Source organism: Scyliorhinus canicula, chromosome 4, assembly GCF_902713615.1.
Source record: "Scyliorhinus canicula chromosome 4, sScyCan1.1, whole genome shotgun sequence".
In the NCBI taxonomy this organism is placed as follows: domain Eukaryota; kingdom Metazoa; phylum Chordata; class Chondrichthyes; order Carcharhiniformes; family Scyliorhinidae; genus Scyliorhinus; species Scyliorhinus canicula.
In genome coordinates this window covers 5,375,316-5,392,095 of record NC_052149.1, presented here as the reverse complement: position 1 = coordinate 5,392,095, position 16,780 = coordinate 5,375,316, and the positions used below count along the sequence as shown (strand labels likewise).

Here is a 16,780-nt window from a genome sequence, read left to right as displayed (position 1 = left end):
GGTTTCTGTATGAGGCATATTGTATGGGGGATATTGTATGGGGTTTCCTCAGAGTGCTCCAGTTTCCTCCCAAAAGCTGTGCTTGTTAAGTGAATCGGACATTCTGAATTCACCCTCTGTGTACCTGAACAGGCGCTGGAGTGTGGCAACTAGGGGCTTTTCACAGTAACCTCATCGCAGTGTTAATATAAGTCTACTTGTGACAATAATAAAGATTATCATTATGATTATAGTAGGAAATTGTATAGTTGTGTTAAGGGGTAATTACAAACTGTTCATTTTGGGTTTGAAGTTAAAAGTTTAATATTGTATTTAGAATAAGGTTTTGTTTTAGAAATACCAAATCGCTATTTTTTCATGCAACCACTCCTGGGGTGAATCATTCTTTCCACACAATCTTAAAATGAACTAATATATTGTGTTTTGGCCCAGTATCCGAGCCTCTGTTGGGGTCTGGTTGGAGTTGGAATAATCTTCAGTCATTTGCAGTGACACAGATCATTGAGGACCCTCAGCAATATGGAGGGCTGGCTTCTCGGTGATAAGCACTACCCCGTGAAGATGTGGCTAACCATGCCTGTTCCACAGAGTGCATCTGAAGAGAGATAAAATGCTGCAAATTCATGTTCAAGGACCTGAATAGAGCTGGACTACTGACCTCTTAAATCTGCGTTTCAGACACTTGGATCGATCAGGCGGAGCTCTCCAGCACTCACCACAGAGGGTCTCCCCCCTCGATCATTATTTGGAGGCCGGGCTTCACATCTCCTTGGAAGGGGGGGGACATTGAAGGGGATGATTTTGAGGAGGGCGAAGATTCAGATGAGCCCGTTCGGGTACACCAAGGGAGATTTCAGAATGTCCAATTCACCAACAGCACAACTTTCGGGACTTGTGGGAGGAAACCGGAGCACCCAGAGGAAACCCACGCAGACACGGGGAGAACATGCAAACTCCGAACAGACAGTGACACAAGCCTGGGAATCAAATCTGGGACCCTGGCGTTGGGAAGCAACGGCGCTAACCACTGTGCTACCGTGCCACCCATGCTTTGCTTTGCTAAAAGGGTCATATTCAGAAAAGTGGCAGGTGCGAAATTCAGGGGAAACCAAGGAAGATTCAAAATGAGATAATGTGGAGAGAGGGTTAGAGGGCACAAGGATAAATAATTCGGAGACAAGCTTTCTACTCCCAGAAGATAATCGCTTATGTTTTAATCCATGCAAAATGCAGAGTAAAATGTGACTTTCAGTCATTCAATATGTTTCCCTCTGTGTAGACACAATGGCTTTTGCCCTCTGCACTGATGCGAATGGCAATAAAGGGGGCGAGGTTTGTCGAGAATTTCCAAACGCCATCCGTCAGAAACTCAAATATCCTAGCTCTCAAAATGCCCGAAAAGTTTAAATTCTTACACAGGAAGAGTTGCCAGGGATATTAACTACATCTAAATTCAATTCTTCATTTCCACAACACAAACAATTGGTAACACATCCTGGGCTGGTTTAGCACACTGGGTTAAATCGCTGGCTTTTAAAGCAGACCAAGGCCGGCCAGCAGCACGGTTCAATTCCCGTACCGGCCTCCCCGAACAGGCGCCGGAATGTGGCGACTAGGGGCTTTTCACAGTAATTTCATTGAAGCCTACTCGTGACAATAAGCGATTTTCATTTCATTTCATTTCACATCCCAGCAGGTAGAAAGTGTTCAAATACTCCGACAAAGAAAATGCAAGACAAAATGCAACGCATTGACAAAGGCAAGCTTCTTTAATATCGTTCAGACGTTACGGGGAGATTACAGTGGTGACCTCAGCATGTGACCATGCAAGAAACAATTGCACACAGCAAGTTCTACATTTGAAGAAATCACACCAAATTCCGCCCTCTTCTCTGTAAACAGATTTTCATTAGCATGTTTAATAAAGCACCGCTGTTAAAATAGCCAAGGGGGGAACTTGCCCCTGTCGTCAAGTGGTACATCAACAACAATTTCTGTCCTCTCCCACAGAATCAATTCATTTGCAGGATGGTAGTAGCCATAGCGTCACAGGGCTTTACAGCATAGAAAGGCTCTCCATTGTGTCTGTGCCGGCCATCCAGCACCTATTTATTTGAATCCCATTTTTCAGAACTTGATCCGTAGCCTTGTATGCCACATCGTTTCAAGTGATCCTCCAAAAACACTTAAATGTTGTGAGGGTTCCGGCCTCTATCACCCTCTCAGGCAGTGAGTTCCAGATTCCCACTACCCTCTGGGTGAAAAAGACTTTTCTCAAATCCCCTCTAAATCAATGCCCCCTGGTCATTAACCCCTCTACTGAGAGAAAACCTGTCTTCCGAACTACTCTAGCGACGTCGCTCATAATTTTGTACAAGTACCTCGAATTCATTTCTAAAATTTTAAACCTGTATTTATTCTCCCATAAAAGATATCAAAACAGTTTATTAAAAACTGACGTTTGAAATGGAATGTATTTAAGAGTGGCAGAGCACAAACCTGTCGATTGTCACATGAAACAAAGAGGAAATTCAGTAAAAGACTCTGACAGAAAAATCCATACAAAAGCTGTGCATCTTCTTTGATCATTTTCCTTGGCAATGTTTGAATATCGAAACACCTTTTAAATCATATTAAAACGCAGCAATATTTCACTGTTAAAAGGGTGCCTGAAGAATCTGAAGCGACTGGTGTCTGTGGAATGTAAAGGTGGGAACAACAGTGTAAAATGCATGGTGTGTGCTGACAAACTCACTGGAAAACGCAACAAAAGTTCCCGTAAAATGGTAGCATGTTTGCAATGCTGCAGTAAAAGTATATTTGTTTGAAATTAGGAATATGGCACTAAGATTAAATACTGGCTGATGCGAGTAAAATGGACTGAACACATTGGATGTGGCATTGATAATGGCTTTTATTCAATTCATATGAAGCAGATGAAAAACATATCAAGCAATCAAGTTTGGCGAGAGTGAGCACTGATAGATAATGCGTTGAGGTGACTTTTTCAGACCAAACTGAATGTATTAATGTCTTTGGCGCAAACAATCGAGACCGCCTCAAACAAAGCCGGCGTCCCAAGACAATTCTGAAGCAAATGCAACTGGGTCATTTCGGATTATTCAACAACGCAAACCCACGCAATTTCAAAGCACGTGCGGCTGTGGAATGCAGAAGGAAGAGACGCTCTGAGGCATGCAGGTACCAAAGCATTGTGTTACAATATTGATGCTGCTAAATATGAACTAACAATTGTGTTGCTCATTGGGTAGAGAGGTTAAGGAAACTGCCGCAGAATTACCAGTGAGGGAAAACCAACCCTCCCCACTTACAAAACAACTGCAGTATCTAAATAAAAATTGAATTGTTTCTTAAATGATTAAATTCACCCTTTTAACCTGAATATATATACACATACACAAACATATATATATATATGTATATATTCTGCTCATCAGAATTCAACAGCAGTTCACCACAGAAAAGAAAATTATACACGGTTCAAATCACAAGGTGGCAATAGAAGACCATCTCTTAAAAATAGCATTCATAGCACAGTGAAAGTTAAGGGTCCAGGACCAACATAAAAATAGGATAACTTTTCAGAATAGGCTCAGTATTTAATAATCACATTATTGCAAATCAAAAGAAATATCATTTTTTTTTTTAATGAGCCTTGTATTTCAAGCCCTCTTGTTAAGAAGAACAGAACAGCAGGTAAGACCTCCGTCAACTTTGGCCAGTTCAGTGTTGGAAACTGGAATCAGCGTGTAGTTCTTCAGCTTTTCAAAGACCTGTGAGGGAGAAAGAGATTATTGCAGTATCCCGTTTAAAATCTGGTCTAAATCACGTACTGCTGGTTACAGTGGCTAGGGACAGAGACATGGGGCGGAAACCCACCTGTCCCACTTCTGGCAATGGGGTGAACCGTTTTTCCTACCTTCCGCCACCAAAAAAACCCACGGTGGGGGTGGGTGAGCGGCGGGATCTTAACAGATGGAAACGTCCACCCGTGTTGTCGAAACGTGTTGTCTTGCGTTCCTCAAGACAAACGCAAGAACTCAACCCTTCAACCAAACAGCACCCTTTTCTCCTAGAGTACAAATTGCCGTGAGAGTTTGGAATTTGGCATTCTTGTGTTTGTCCTGATGAGTCCACAATGAAAAGCTTCAGCAAGATGACTCTCCTTTTACTAATAATCAAGTTCTACGCTGCTAATTATCCACTTGACGTAAAATCACAATCTAGCGATTGTGAAACGAGAACACGTTTTTTGGCTCGAAATGCTTTCTAGACATTATCAAGTCTGCTTCATAGAATCATAGAAGTTACAGTGCAGAAGGAGGCCATTCGGCCCATTGAGTCTGCACTGGCTCTTGGAAAGAGCACCCTACCCAAGCCCACACCTCCGCCCTATCCCTATAACCCCATAAGCCAGTAACCCCACCCAACGCTAAGGGCAATTTAGCATGGCCAATCCACCTAACCTGCGCATCTTGGGACTGTGGGACGAAACCGGAGCACCCGGAGGAAGCCCACGCAGACACTGGGAGAATGTGCAGACTCCGCACATAAAGTGACCTAAGCCGGGAATCGTACCTTGGACCCTGGAGCTGTGAAGCAACTGTGTTAACCACTGTGCTGCCGTGCAATAGTGAGTACAATGAAACGTTTCAGTCACATTGACGCCAAGTTGTTTTGCAACCCCCATTACTCATCCATCAATTGTGTTTCTCTCTGATTAACAATCACTTCAACCACATCACCTGCAGCCATCACCTTTTGTGGGTCCTGCCAAATGACTTAAGCTGGGAAAGAGTGGCTATTTTATATGGAGCCTTTCACAACTAGAGGACATCGCGCTACATTTTGCAGCTAATGTGAGTATTTTTGAAGTGCAGTCAGTGTTGTAAAACAGGAAACCTGTCAGCCGATTGGCATACAGCAAAATCCCCCAAACATCGAGGAGATAGTGCTCTATAATCTGCTTTAGGTGCCATTGATTGAGGGATAATGGCCAGGGCACCGGGGTTAACTCCGCGGCCCTTCTTCAATTTAGCGGCTTGATCTTTTACTTCCACCTCAAAGGGCAGACGGGGAGGGGGTGAGGGGGGGGGGGGGGGGGGTATACCGTGGAACCCGCCTGGAGGCAGTTATCCATCAGCCAGAAGTGGGATCTTCTGGTCCAGCTGTTGACAATGGGGTTTTCCGAATACATCCCTCGAGAGTGTGTCGTCGGCAGAACTGGAATATCCCGCTGGCGGGAACGCCTGGATAATTAACGTCACATCCGAAAGACGGCACCTCTGACCGTGCAACACTCCCTCAGCGCTACACCGGGCGTGCCTGCCTGGATTACGTAGGCAAGTCTCTTGAATGAGACTCTAATCAAGCACAGAGGGGCTGGTTTAGCTCACTGTGCTAAATCGCTGGCTTTGAAAGCAGACTGAGGCAGGCCAGCAGCACGGTTCAATTCCTGTACCAGCCTCCCCGAGTAGGTGCCGGAATGTGGCGACTAGGGGCTTTTCACAGTAACTTCATTGAAGCCTACTCATGATAAGCGATTTTCATTTTCATTTCATTTCATTTTCATTTCATTTCACTTCTCCAGATTCACGCAATAACGAAAAGAATTTTGAGTTTCGCAAAGCTGCCGTTGGCTAAGGTGAAACCAAACCTTTAAATGCGGAAAATAAATTCCATGTTCGCAAGAGAGACGAAATGGTCCCGCCTTTCAAAATTCCCCTCCTTCCAAAATTCTCAATATCTAAAGGCTGTCATGCAAGGGCTTCAATGGGTGTGGCCGGAATTGTCCGGTCGTTGGGATTCTCTTTTCCCGCCGGCAGCGCAGACCCCCCCCCCCCCCACGAGATTCCCAGCGATGCCAGCTGGTTACAATGGGAAATCCCATTGACAAGCGGTAGGAAGTTAGAAACACACGGCTGAGGCACCGGAGAAACCCGCCCAGTACTTTGTGTACACATTTCAAGCATTTACAGCTTTTATTTCTCTTCTTCTCGAACTTATGGCCATTAGCTGCACTCCAAGGCTGGAGGTGTGGATATCAATTAGATAATTAATTAATGAGCTAGCACAGATATGATGGGGTGACTGGCCTCCCTTTGCACTGTGTGATTTCATCATTTGGCAGTGTTTGCACCATCGGCTCCTCCCCACTCATCAGTTCTTAATAAGGAGAAAAAAAAAATGAAGAACAGCAAATTAAATTTCTTCTTTTGGGGAGTTCTGAAATGAAGTTCACCCAAATAGATCCAATGCTGCAACTACCTTTGCGCTCTCCGGGAACTCCTGAGCGGTCCGGTGCAGCAGAACGTGCCCCTTGTTTGGTATGTTTAGGTAAACACAATTTGCAGCTTGATCATCTGGCAGTGTAAGCTTGTCGTAACGATGGTCACTCATCTCCTGCATGATCTGTTGGGTAAAATAAGTTAAATCAAACTCATTAGAATCACAATCAATTGGCTCAATTGGCAGTGACCAAGTGTAATTTTGGGTGTGTTTGGCGGGGTGTTCCCGTCGGCTTTTTGGGTGAGATCCACGCCGGTTATTCACTCGCTCTTACTCATTTTTTGGAGCCTTGGTGAGTTTCTCCCTGGGCTAGCCCCACACTTTCCACACCGCGGAGCTGAGCGTGCCGGCGATACCAGCTCATCAGAGATCGGGGCACCATTTTGAAAGTGTGTCCCGATCCCTAAGTGAGTTTGAGGGTGCAGCCCCCCCGCCCCACCACCCACGGGTAATGCTACCCGTCGCAGATATGAGCATTACCCCAAGTGAGGATACCCTGCTACGGTGTCACTTCGGCACTCCCCCCACAGGGCACACCCTTCACCCCCCCCCCCCAACCTATGATGCATCTTCATATCCCCCACACCCCCATTCATGGGCATGCTCCCCCCCCTCAGGCAGCAACCCCTTAGCAGTGCCAACCTGACAGCCTGCCACCCAGGCATCCTAGCAATGTCAACCGGGCATCATAAGACCATAAGACATTGGAGCAGAATTAGGCCACTCGGCCCATCGAGTCTGCTCTGCCATTCAATCATGGCTGATATTTTTCTCTCTCCAATAGAATACACACCAGGCCACATCCCCAACAATTGCACAGATTAGGAAAACTGCTGAAATTATGCTAATTTTCTGTAAAATATACTAATTCATTGCGAGAATCGTTACAGCGCAGAAGGAGGCCATTCGTCCCATCGGGTCGACACCAACCCTCCAAAAGAGCCCCCCATCCAGGCCCACATCCCACTCTATTAACCCCAGCTAACCTTGAAACCTAATCGGCAATTTAGCATGGCCAACAACCTAATCTGCACATAGATTTCATAGAATTTACAGTGCAGAAGGAGGCCACTCGGTCCATCGAGTTTGCACCAGCCCCTGGAAAGTTCACACTAGCGAAGCCCCGCCCCCACCCTATTCCCACAACCCAGTAACCCCACCCCACCCCACCTTTTGGACACGAAGGACAATTTAGCATGGCCAATCCACCTAACCTGCACATCTTTGGACTGTGGGAGGAAACCGGAGGACCCGGAGGAAACCCACGCAGACATGGGGAGAATGTGCAGACTCCGCACAGACAGTGACCCAAGCCGGGAATCGAACCTGGGACCCTGGAGCTGTGAAGCAGCAGTGCTAACCACTATGCTACCGTGCCGCTCCTCTTTGAGCTGTGGGAGGAAACCCACACAGACACGGGGAGAACACCCGAACTCCACACAGTCAGCCAAACTCGGTATCGAACCCAGGTCCCTGGCGCTGTGTTGCAGCGGTGTTCACCACTGTGCCAACATGCCGCCCTGGGATGTGAGCGTTGTTGGCAAGGCCAGCATTATTCTCCCACCCTAATTGTCCTGGAGAAGGCGATGATAAGCCGCCTTCTCGAATACAACTGAGTGACTCACTTGGACATTGCAGAGTTGGGCAGTTAAGAGTCAACCACATCGCTGTGTGTCTGGAGTCACATGTAGGCCAGACCGGGTAAGGATGGCAGATTTCCCCTTCCCTAAAGGGCATTAGCGAACCAGATGGTTTTTTACGACAATCGACAATGGTTTTGTGGTCACTATTACTGAGTCCACTTTACATTCCAGATTTTAGTTAATTAAGATTAGAAATAGGCAACAGATTTTTGCCGAGACAGCGATGCCCTCTTCCGACGAAAGAATTTAACTGAATGAGGGAATTGGGTAAGTTCAGTCAAGGCAAATCTGGTCAGTGGGCAGCACGGTAGCACAGTGGTTAGCACTGTGGCTTCACAGCTCCAGGGTCCCAGGTTCGATTCCCGGCTGGGTCACTGTCTGTGCGGAGTCTGCACGTTCTCACCATGTCTGTGTGAGTTTCCTCCGGGTGCTCCGGTTTCCTCCCACAGTCCAAAGATGTGCAGGTTAGGTGGACTGGCCATGATAAATTGCCCTTAGTGTCCAAAAAGATGAGGTGGGGTTACTGGGTTACGGGGATAAAGGGGATAGGGTGGAGGCGTGGGGCTTAAGTAGGGTGCTCTTTCCAAGGGCCGATGGGCTGAATGGCCTCCTTCTACACTGTAAATTCTATGATTTTATATAAGATTGCCACTCTTAGTCTATAGGTGTAAACTCTGCTGCTTGACATCTGAAAATATTTGACCTGGCAGTAATGATTAAGAAAGATGACTTGTACATTTCTACAGAATCTTTTCACACATCTGAGAATCGTACATCAGCGACAATGAATAAACTGCTTTGAGTTCTTTTGGGAAATAAATTGCTTCTTTCTCCCCAAAGTGCAGCCGTTGTTGTTTCGACAAAGCGAGGCAGAGTCATTCTATCCACAGGTAACGTTTCTGGCTTCAGTGATCCACTAGCAGATGGACTGAAAATGACAGCTAACAATGAGCTATGTCTACCAGTCATGCTTTAATAAATTGTGGGGCAGAGAGAGGTCAGAATTGCGACAGAATTGGGACGAGGAAAATAAAACCAGATAAATAGGAAAGGAGCACAATTCATTCTCATCACCTGGAGCCCGCTGAATTGATTTGTCTTCAATTCCTGCTTCCTTAACACCAGCACCAGTGACTGCATTTCGGTCTTTAGCGCAACCTGGCTCACCGGTCAGGTCAAGTAGCAAGAACACGACGTTCCCCTCTCAGACTTTGCTTCCGTAATCGGAACAGGGTGGGGGAGTGGGGGGGTTGGGGTGGGGAGTGGGGGGGTTGGGGTGGGGGAGTGGGGGGGTTGGGGTGGGGGGGTTGGGGTGGGGGAGTGGGGGTTGGGGTGGGGAGTGGGGGGGTTGGGTGGGGGGAGTGGGGGGGTTGGGGGTGGGGGAGTGGGGGGGGGGGTGGGGGAGTGGGGGGGGGTTGGGGTGGGGGAGTGGGTGGGGTTGGGGTGGGGGAGTGGGGGGGTTGGGGTGGGGGAGTGGGGGGGGGTTGGGGTGGGGGAGTGGGGGGGTTCGGGTGGGGGGAGTGGGGGGGTTGGGGTGGGGGAGTGGGGGTTGGGGTGGGGGGAGTGTGGGGGAGGGGGGTGATGACAGCAAGAGCAGGGATTGACTCTCAGTAGGCCCTCGCCCCCTGATACCGGATTCTTTAATCAGGCACAAACAAGGAATCACGCCCTGGGAGGTAATTTCCTCCCATCACAACTAATTGAATTGTTGGCAGATTATTGCCCCCTGCTTTCTCACCTAAATATACCAACCGAGCAAATGAGTGTCAGTGTACTAGTGAACAGCCTAAAGTTTCCCAGCAAAGCCTGTTCTTACCTTCACATAATTCATCTATCTGAATTTCCAATTAGGATTACTCCGATCAATGATGGGAACAGGGTGCTGGCTGATTTCCACGTCTTCCCCCCCCTTCTCCGCTGAACTGGGGGAAATCAATGGGCTGGATTCTCTGACCCCTCAGTCCTGTGTTTCTCGGGGCGTTCGCTGGTGACGGATTCTATCTTCCCACCGCTTGTCAACGGGATTTCCCGTTGTGGCCATCCCGCACTGCCATGAAACCGGGGGGGTGCCGCGGGAAAACTGAATCGCAACATCCGGAGAATTCCGGGCCCTGCTTCTCAGCTGAAATCAATAACTCAGCAGTGATCCTTAACTGGACTGGGCACGTTCCGTGGTCAATATCAGGCTAGGTTACGTCGTGCCGCTACCAGCTGACCCAGGGAGTCTTGACAAATTTGTATGGCTGGAGGAAAGGAAACGAATTCTCACATTAATTAGACTTCCCAATCTCATCCCATTCTGTGTTTCAGAGTCAAGAGATTAACGGAGAATTCTGATGTCTTCAGACGGGAACAATTCCAACAGAATCGCAACAGCTGAGCGAATATCCAACAAGCAGCCTTGAGAGCTTACTATCACTACTCAGCGCCTCGGTGCAGCTGATGGGAAGGGACATTAACTTGAAGCAAAAATTCAACATTTAAGACAAGAAAATGCATGGTCCAAAACCAATTAAAATCAATATGGTCTCACGTGGGTGACACCAGACACAGAGAAGATAAGTGCACTGCAGCCCCCCCCCCCCCCCCCCCCAAACCCCGTTCCGGCTAAATTCACCATTCTAGCATTATCTATTTCTATTCAAAGCCTGGCCCAGCAGCAGACTGCTCGTACGATTATCTGAATGTGGTTTCAGCTAAAGTTTCAAGCAGAAAAAAACCTTGCGTAAGATATTGCTTCACCGCACAGCTGCTAAATGCTTTCCTCATTTCAAATGTGTTTCTGCCTAGTTGGACGAAACGTTGTCATGTTTACGTTCACCTGGTAGGACAGCAATTGAAGATCGCTGAAAAGAGAGGCGGGTCGTTGAAGCTTTTCACCTTGCACTCATCAGGGCAACCTCCAGAATGCCAAATTTCAAATACTAACACAAGCATTACCTTTGGTTGTTCGTAATAGGCGGATTACAGACTGTGCTCAACCAGCTCACACTTGCCCAAAACAAAATGTCTACTGTTAGATGTGATTTTGTGATTGGGCAGCACTTGCAGAGCAATCCTAAGTGTGATAATTGCGACACTAACAACCAATTTAAGCGAAACAATTGCTCAAAGTGACAAAGCTACCTGTTCTCTGCCAACAAACGAAATACATTCAATCCTTGTGCCTTTTTTGATTTACCTGGCAGCTTACACCCACACACCAACACCCACACACCAACTTCCCCCGTTGCTTCCTCACTGGCAACGCTCAGGTCAATCAATGTCAACTTGTCAACCAATCAGCACCCTTTTTTGCTGTAGTAATAATTGTTGTGATTCTTTGAAATTTGGTATTCTTGTGTTTGTCCTGATGTGTCCACGATGAAAAATATTGGAAACATTTTCAGCAACATTGTCACAGTTATTTTTCTATCTGTATTGTACTCGTCTTTGTTCCTTTGCAAGATGTATTAGCATAGAAACAAAATGGGAGCAGGATGAGGCCATTTGGCCCTTCAAGACTGCCCTGGCATTCATCATGATCATGGTTGGTCAACCAGCTCAATACCCTGATCCCACCTTCCCTCCATATCCTTTGATCCCCTTCGCCCCAATAGCAAAATCCTTCTTGAAAGTCCAACGTTTTGGCCTCAACTTCTTCCTGAAGCAAATTCCACATGCTCACCGCTCCCTGAGTGAAGACATTTTTCCTCATCCCAGTTCTAAATGGTCTACCCCGTATCCTCAGTCTGTGACCCCCTGGTTCTGGACAACCCCCACCTTGGGAACATCCTTCTTGCATCTATTCTGTCCAGTTCTGTTAGACTTTTATAGGGTTCTACGAGATCCCCCCCCTCATTCTTCTAAACTCCAGTGAATATAATCCTAACCGACTTCGTCTCTCCTCATCTGACAGTCCCACCATCCCAGGAATCAGTCTGGTGAATCTTCGCTGCACTCACTCCACAGCAAGAACCTCCTTCGTCGACCTCTGAGCTGAATCGCACCAGAATTCTAAGGCCAGGCTGAGTGAGGGGGGCAGTGGTTTTCTCTGCAGCAACACCTCCTTCCCCCCCGGCCCTCACCACTGCCCCCCATCCCAGGGGAGTTTCTGCGAACCGAGGGCAAGAGATTTTGGTTGTACCTGGGGTATTAAGGGGCATGAAGGAAAGGTGGGTAAATGGGTTAGGACCAGCAATGGGCTCGATGAATGGCTGTACAAGCACGAAGGGCTGAATGGCCGCTTCCTGTTCCTCCCTACGTACCTGCAGTGCTTTCTGAGCGTGCTCACTGGAGCCGATAGCAATCAGTCCGGGGCCAGCCATAGTGCAGTAACTCTTCAAATGCAAAGTCCCTGTGACGCTGACTTTGGAAACAGCATAGTCCTGTATCGAAGAAAATAAGAATGGGAAGTTTATGGAATAAAATGCTGAATCAAATCCATGCCTTCAAAACTATAACTAGAAGTAGAAGCAGAATTATATTCATGTACTGCGTCACGATTGATTTCAGCCTCCAATTTTCTCCTCAATCCCCTGCTCCCATATCCATCCTTACACTGTGGCTCAGGCAGCGGTGGGATTTAGCGGGCCCATCAGCCAAGGGCGCAAATCCAGTCATGGCTGCAAAACATCGCAAGAGGCTAAAAATGGGGTTTGTGCTGCCGCGGTTTCAGAATACCATCTTCCCGGTGCCTCCCTGAAGACCGATCGGATTCACGCTCAGGAAGGGCGCGATCCTGATTTGCACTAATTTGAATCCATTATAATATATTTAGTGAGGACAACGTCACATCTTCAGGCCTCATCGAATCTTCCCACCCACCAGGTGTGTCGTCACACGGGTGCGAATCACTGCTGCTTTTTTGAAAGCGGGAGCCATGACCTCCGAGAAAGCGGGAGCCATGACCTCCAAGAAAGCGGGAGCCATGACCTCCGAGAGGGGGGAAGGAAGGAATTGTGCACCGCTGATTCCACCTAACACAGGGTCTCCAAGAGGACAAAACCAGCTGCCCAGCTCTGGGGGGGGGGGGGGGGGGGGGGGACCATGTGGGTTTTGTGGTGGGGTATTGGGGTTACTGGGATGGGGGCCGCAGTGGTGTGGGTAGTCTTGAAGCCGGCTGCCTGAGTTACTTTAAAAGTTCTTGAAATGAAAATCGCTTATTGTCACGAGTAGGCTTCAATGAAGTTACTGTGCAAAGCCCCTAGTCGCCACATTCCGGCGCCTGCCCGGGGAGGCTGGTACGGGAATCGAACCGTGCTGCTGGCCTGCTGGGTCTGCTTTAAAAGCCAACGATTTAGCTCAGTGAGCTAAACCAGCCCCTATGGCCTGTGTGGGTCTGCTGCCTGTGGCCTGGTGCGTGGGCCATTTGCGGGTGCGGGGCACACGGGATGGGGGGGTAGGGTATGATGAGAGTGAAGGAGGAGGGCCTAATGGGCACCCACACCAGCAGACCCACACCAACACATACCCACACCAACAAACACCCACACAACACACCCACTCACCAACCCTCTGCTGGCCTCGCTCTGCATCACAACCCGGCTATATAGCCAAGTGAGCTAATTCAGACATGAATCTAGGAGGGTTGATCAATAAGTTTGCGGATGATATGCAAATTGGTGAAGTAGTACACAGTGAGGAGGATAACCTTTGATTACACTACACATGGCCAGTGACCCAGGGCTGGGATCGAACCCGGGTCCCCAGCGCTGTGATGCAGCAGTGCTAACCCCTGCGCCACTGTGCTACCCACCATCACCTTCCTGAGGGCAATTAGAATTGGGAGATCAAGCTGGCTTAGCCAGTGAAGCCCACATCCCATCAATGAATTAAAAGGAAACACTCACACCAACATTTACCCATTTACCCCGACAAAACCCTTTCATAACCTGAAGACCTCGATCGCCTTCAGCCTTCCTGGTTCATAAAGTTACATGAGAAAAGTGTTCACGCTCACCTTAAAAACATCAGCCAGGATTTCGGCACCACGCTGATTGGTTCTCTGCGAAAGACCCACAAAGAATTCTTTACCTGAAGGCAAAGAAAGACAAAAAGAACCATGTTGGAACTGGATTGGTTACAGGGGCTATCTGCCAGGTGAATACAGCATTGATACAGCAGCAGATAGTCCTGCCATTGGGGCGAACAAGCTCCACACTATGTCACCCTCTAAATAGCCTTTACTGCAAGGGGGATAGAGTTCGAAAGTAGGGAGGTCTTGCAACAACTGTGCAGAGCATTGGTGAGGCTGCACCTGGAGTACCGCGTACAGTTTTGGCCACCTTACCCAAGGAGGGATATATTTACATTGCAGGCAGTTCAGAGGAGGTTCACCTCCTGGGATGAAGGGGTTGCTTTATGAGGAAAGGTTGAACAGGTTGGGTTTGTGGTCATTGAAGGTCAGAAGAATGAACGGTGACGTTATCGAAATGTAAAATAGTCTAAGGAGGCTTGAACAGGGTAAATGCTCTGAGCGGAATCTAGAACTAAGGGTCACCATTTAAAAATGAGGGATCCCCCATTTAGGATCGGGATGAGGAGGGTCTTCTTCTCTAAAAGGGTTTCGTAGTTTCATAGAACATACAGTGCAGAAGGAGGCCATTCGGCCCATCAAGTCTGCACCGACCCATTTAAGCCCTCACTTCCACCCTATCTCCGTAACCCAATAACCCCTCCTAACCTTTTTTGGTCACTAAGGGCAATTTAGCATGGCCAATCCACCTAACCTGCACGTTTTTGGACTGTGGGAGGAAACCGGAGCACCCGGAGGAAACCCACGCAGACACGGAGAGAACGTGCAGACTCCGCACAGGCAGTGACCCAGCGGGGAATCGAACCTGGGACCCTGGCGCTGTGAAGTCACAGTACTATCCAGGCTTTGGGGCTGGTTTAGCACACTGGGCTAAACAGCTGGCTTGTAAAGCAGAACAAGGCCAGCAGCGCGGGTTCAATTCCCGTACCAGCCTCCCCGAACAGGCGCCGGAATGTGGCGACTGGGGGCTTTTCACAGTAACTTCATCAAAGCCTACTTGCGACAATAAGCGATTTCCATTTGGGGCAGCACGGTAGCATAGTGGTTAGCATAAATGCTTCACAGCTCCAGGGTCCCAGGTTCGATTCCCGGCTGGGTCACTGTCTGTGCGGAGTCTGCACGTCCTCCCCCCGTGTGCGTGGGTTTCCTCCGGGTGCTCCGGTTTCCTCCCACAATCCAAAGATGTGCAGGTTAGGTGGATTGGCCATGCTAAATTGCCCGTAGTGTCCTAAAAAGTAAGGTTAGGGGGGGGGTTGTTCGGTTACGGGTATAGGGTGGATACGTGGGTTTGAGTAGGGTGATCATTGCTCGGCACAACATCGATGGCCGAAGGGCCTGTTCTGTGCTGTACTGTTCTATTCTATTCTATCCACTTGTGCTACCGTGCTGCCCCTTTGTTGTTAATCTTTGGAATTTTCTTGCCACAGAACAGTGGAGGCTGAGTCCTTGAATAGAATCAAGACCGGGAGCGACAGATTTTTGATAGACAAGGGAGTCACCGGTGATGGGGGTGAGACGGGAAAGTGTAGTGAAGGTCAGAATCCGATCAGTCATCCTCTTATTGAATGGTGGTATGGGCTCGAGGGGCTGAATGGTCTACACCTGGTCATGTTTCTCGACCTAATAGTTTTAAATCTGTGCCGTCTGAGATTAGAGTTGCCAGCCCGCTGGGGTGGCCCTGGACACCCAGGAATTGAAGATTAATCTGTAGGACACTGCTGCTGTGAGCAAAGAAGGGAGGAAGCTCATTGGAAAACTCAAAGGAAATCGAATTCCCTCCATTTTCTTTCAACACTTTTGTTTATTGGTTGGAGGGGATGGATGGGGGCAGAAAACTCTTCGATTGAGTCAATAACTATCCAATTGGGCAATGAATACGTTCACTAATTAGCCATGGGAAGGCAGGAATTTGCACAGACGTGTCAGGTGACCAATGATGGGAATGTTTGGGAGCAGGCTGGTTTGTGGCACGTGATGAAACCTCCGAGGGTGCTTCCCGAGTTGGTGACCATGACCACCAATAATATTAAAGATCTGGGGCAAAACCTAATGGGCGCGCTGTGCCTGAAGTTGGGCGTGCCACGCCCGGTAAATTTCACGAGAGGCCTCTCGCGATATTGATCCAGCTCGCCAGGCCTGCGAGATCCAACGGGATTCATCTGAAGAGTGGAGTTCCTCAGTACGGGAAATGGGATTAACTGGTCCGGCCAGCACAGCACCCATAAGACCAGAAGACATGGGGGCAGAATTAGACCACTCGGCCCATTGAGTCCGCTCCGCCATTCAACCATGGCTGATAATTTTCTCATCCCCATTTTCCTGCCTTCTCCCCATAACCCCTGATCCTCTTATTAATCCCAGCGACGTGGGGTTGGCTTTCATGGGAAATCCCATTGACAGCAGGGGGAGCAGAGAATCCCGCCCAAGGTTTTCCAATGGGCACATTGATTAAAAACAAACTGGAAAGGTTTTGCTCGGAAGATCCATATCTCAAAAGAACAAAGAACAAAGAAAATTACAGCACAGGAACAGGCCCTTCGGCCCTCCCAGCCTGCACCGATCCAGATCCTTTATCTAAACCTGTTGTCTATTTTCCAAGGATCTACTTCCCGCTGTTCCCCACCCGTTCATATATCTGTCTAGATGCATCTTAAATGATGCTATCGTGCCCGCCTCTACCACCTCCGCTGGCAAAGCGTTCCAGGCACCCACCACCCTCTGCGTAAAAAGCTTTCCACGCACATCTCCCTTAAACTTTCCCCCTCTCACCTTGAAATCGTGACCCCTTGTAATTGACACCCCCACTCTTGGA

At 48.4% G+C, this 16,780-nt stretch overlaps 1 protein-coding gene across 1 annotated transcript in view; it reads right to left on the bottom strand.

Moving 5' to 3' along the window:
- Window positions 1–1,750: 1,750 nt before the first annotated feature.
- ddah1 (dimethylarginine dimethylaminohydrolase 1) overlaps window positions 1,751–16,780 on the bottom strand; it is a 64,273-nt gene continuing 49,243 nt past the window's right edge. The window contains exons 3-6 of the mRNA XM_038793619.1: window positions 13,894–13,967; window positions 12,200–12,319; window positions 6,289–6,432; window positions 1,751–3,794 (exon numbers count right to left, since the gene is read on the bottom strand). Coding sequence (XP_038649547.1) covers window positions 3,684–3,794; window positions 6,289–6,432; window positions 12,200–12,319; window positions 13,894–13,967 — 449 coding nt within the window. The 3' untranslated portion in view covers window positions 1,751–3,683. The remainder of the gene's footprint in view (window positions 3,795–6,288; window positions 6,433–12,199; window positions 12,320–13,893; window positions 13,968–16,780) is intronic.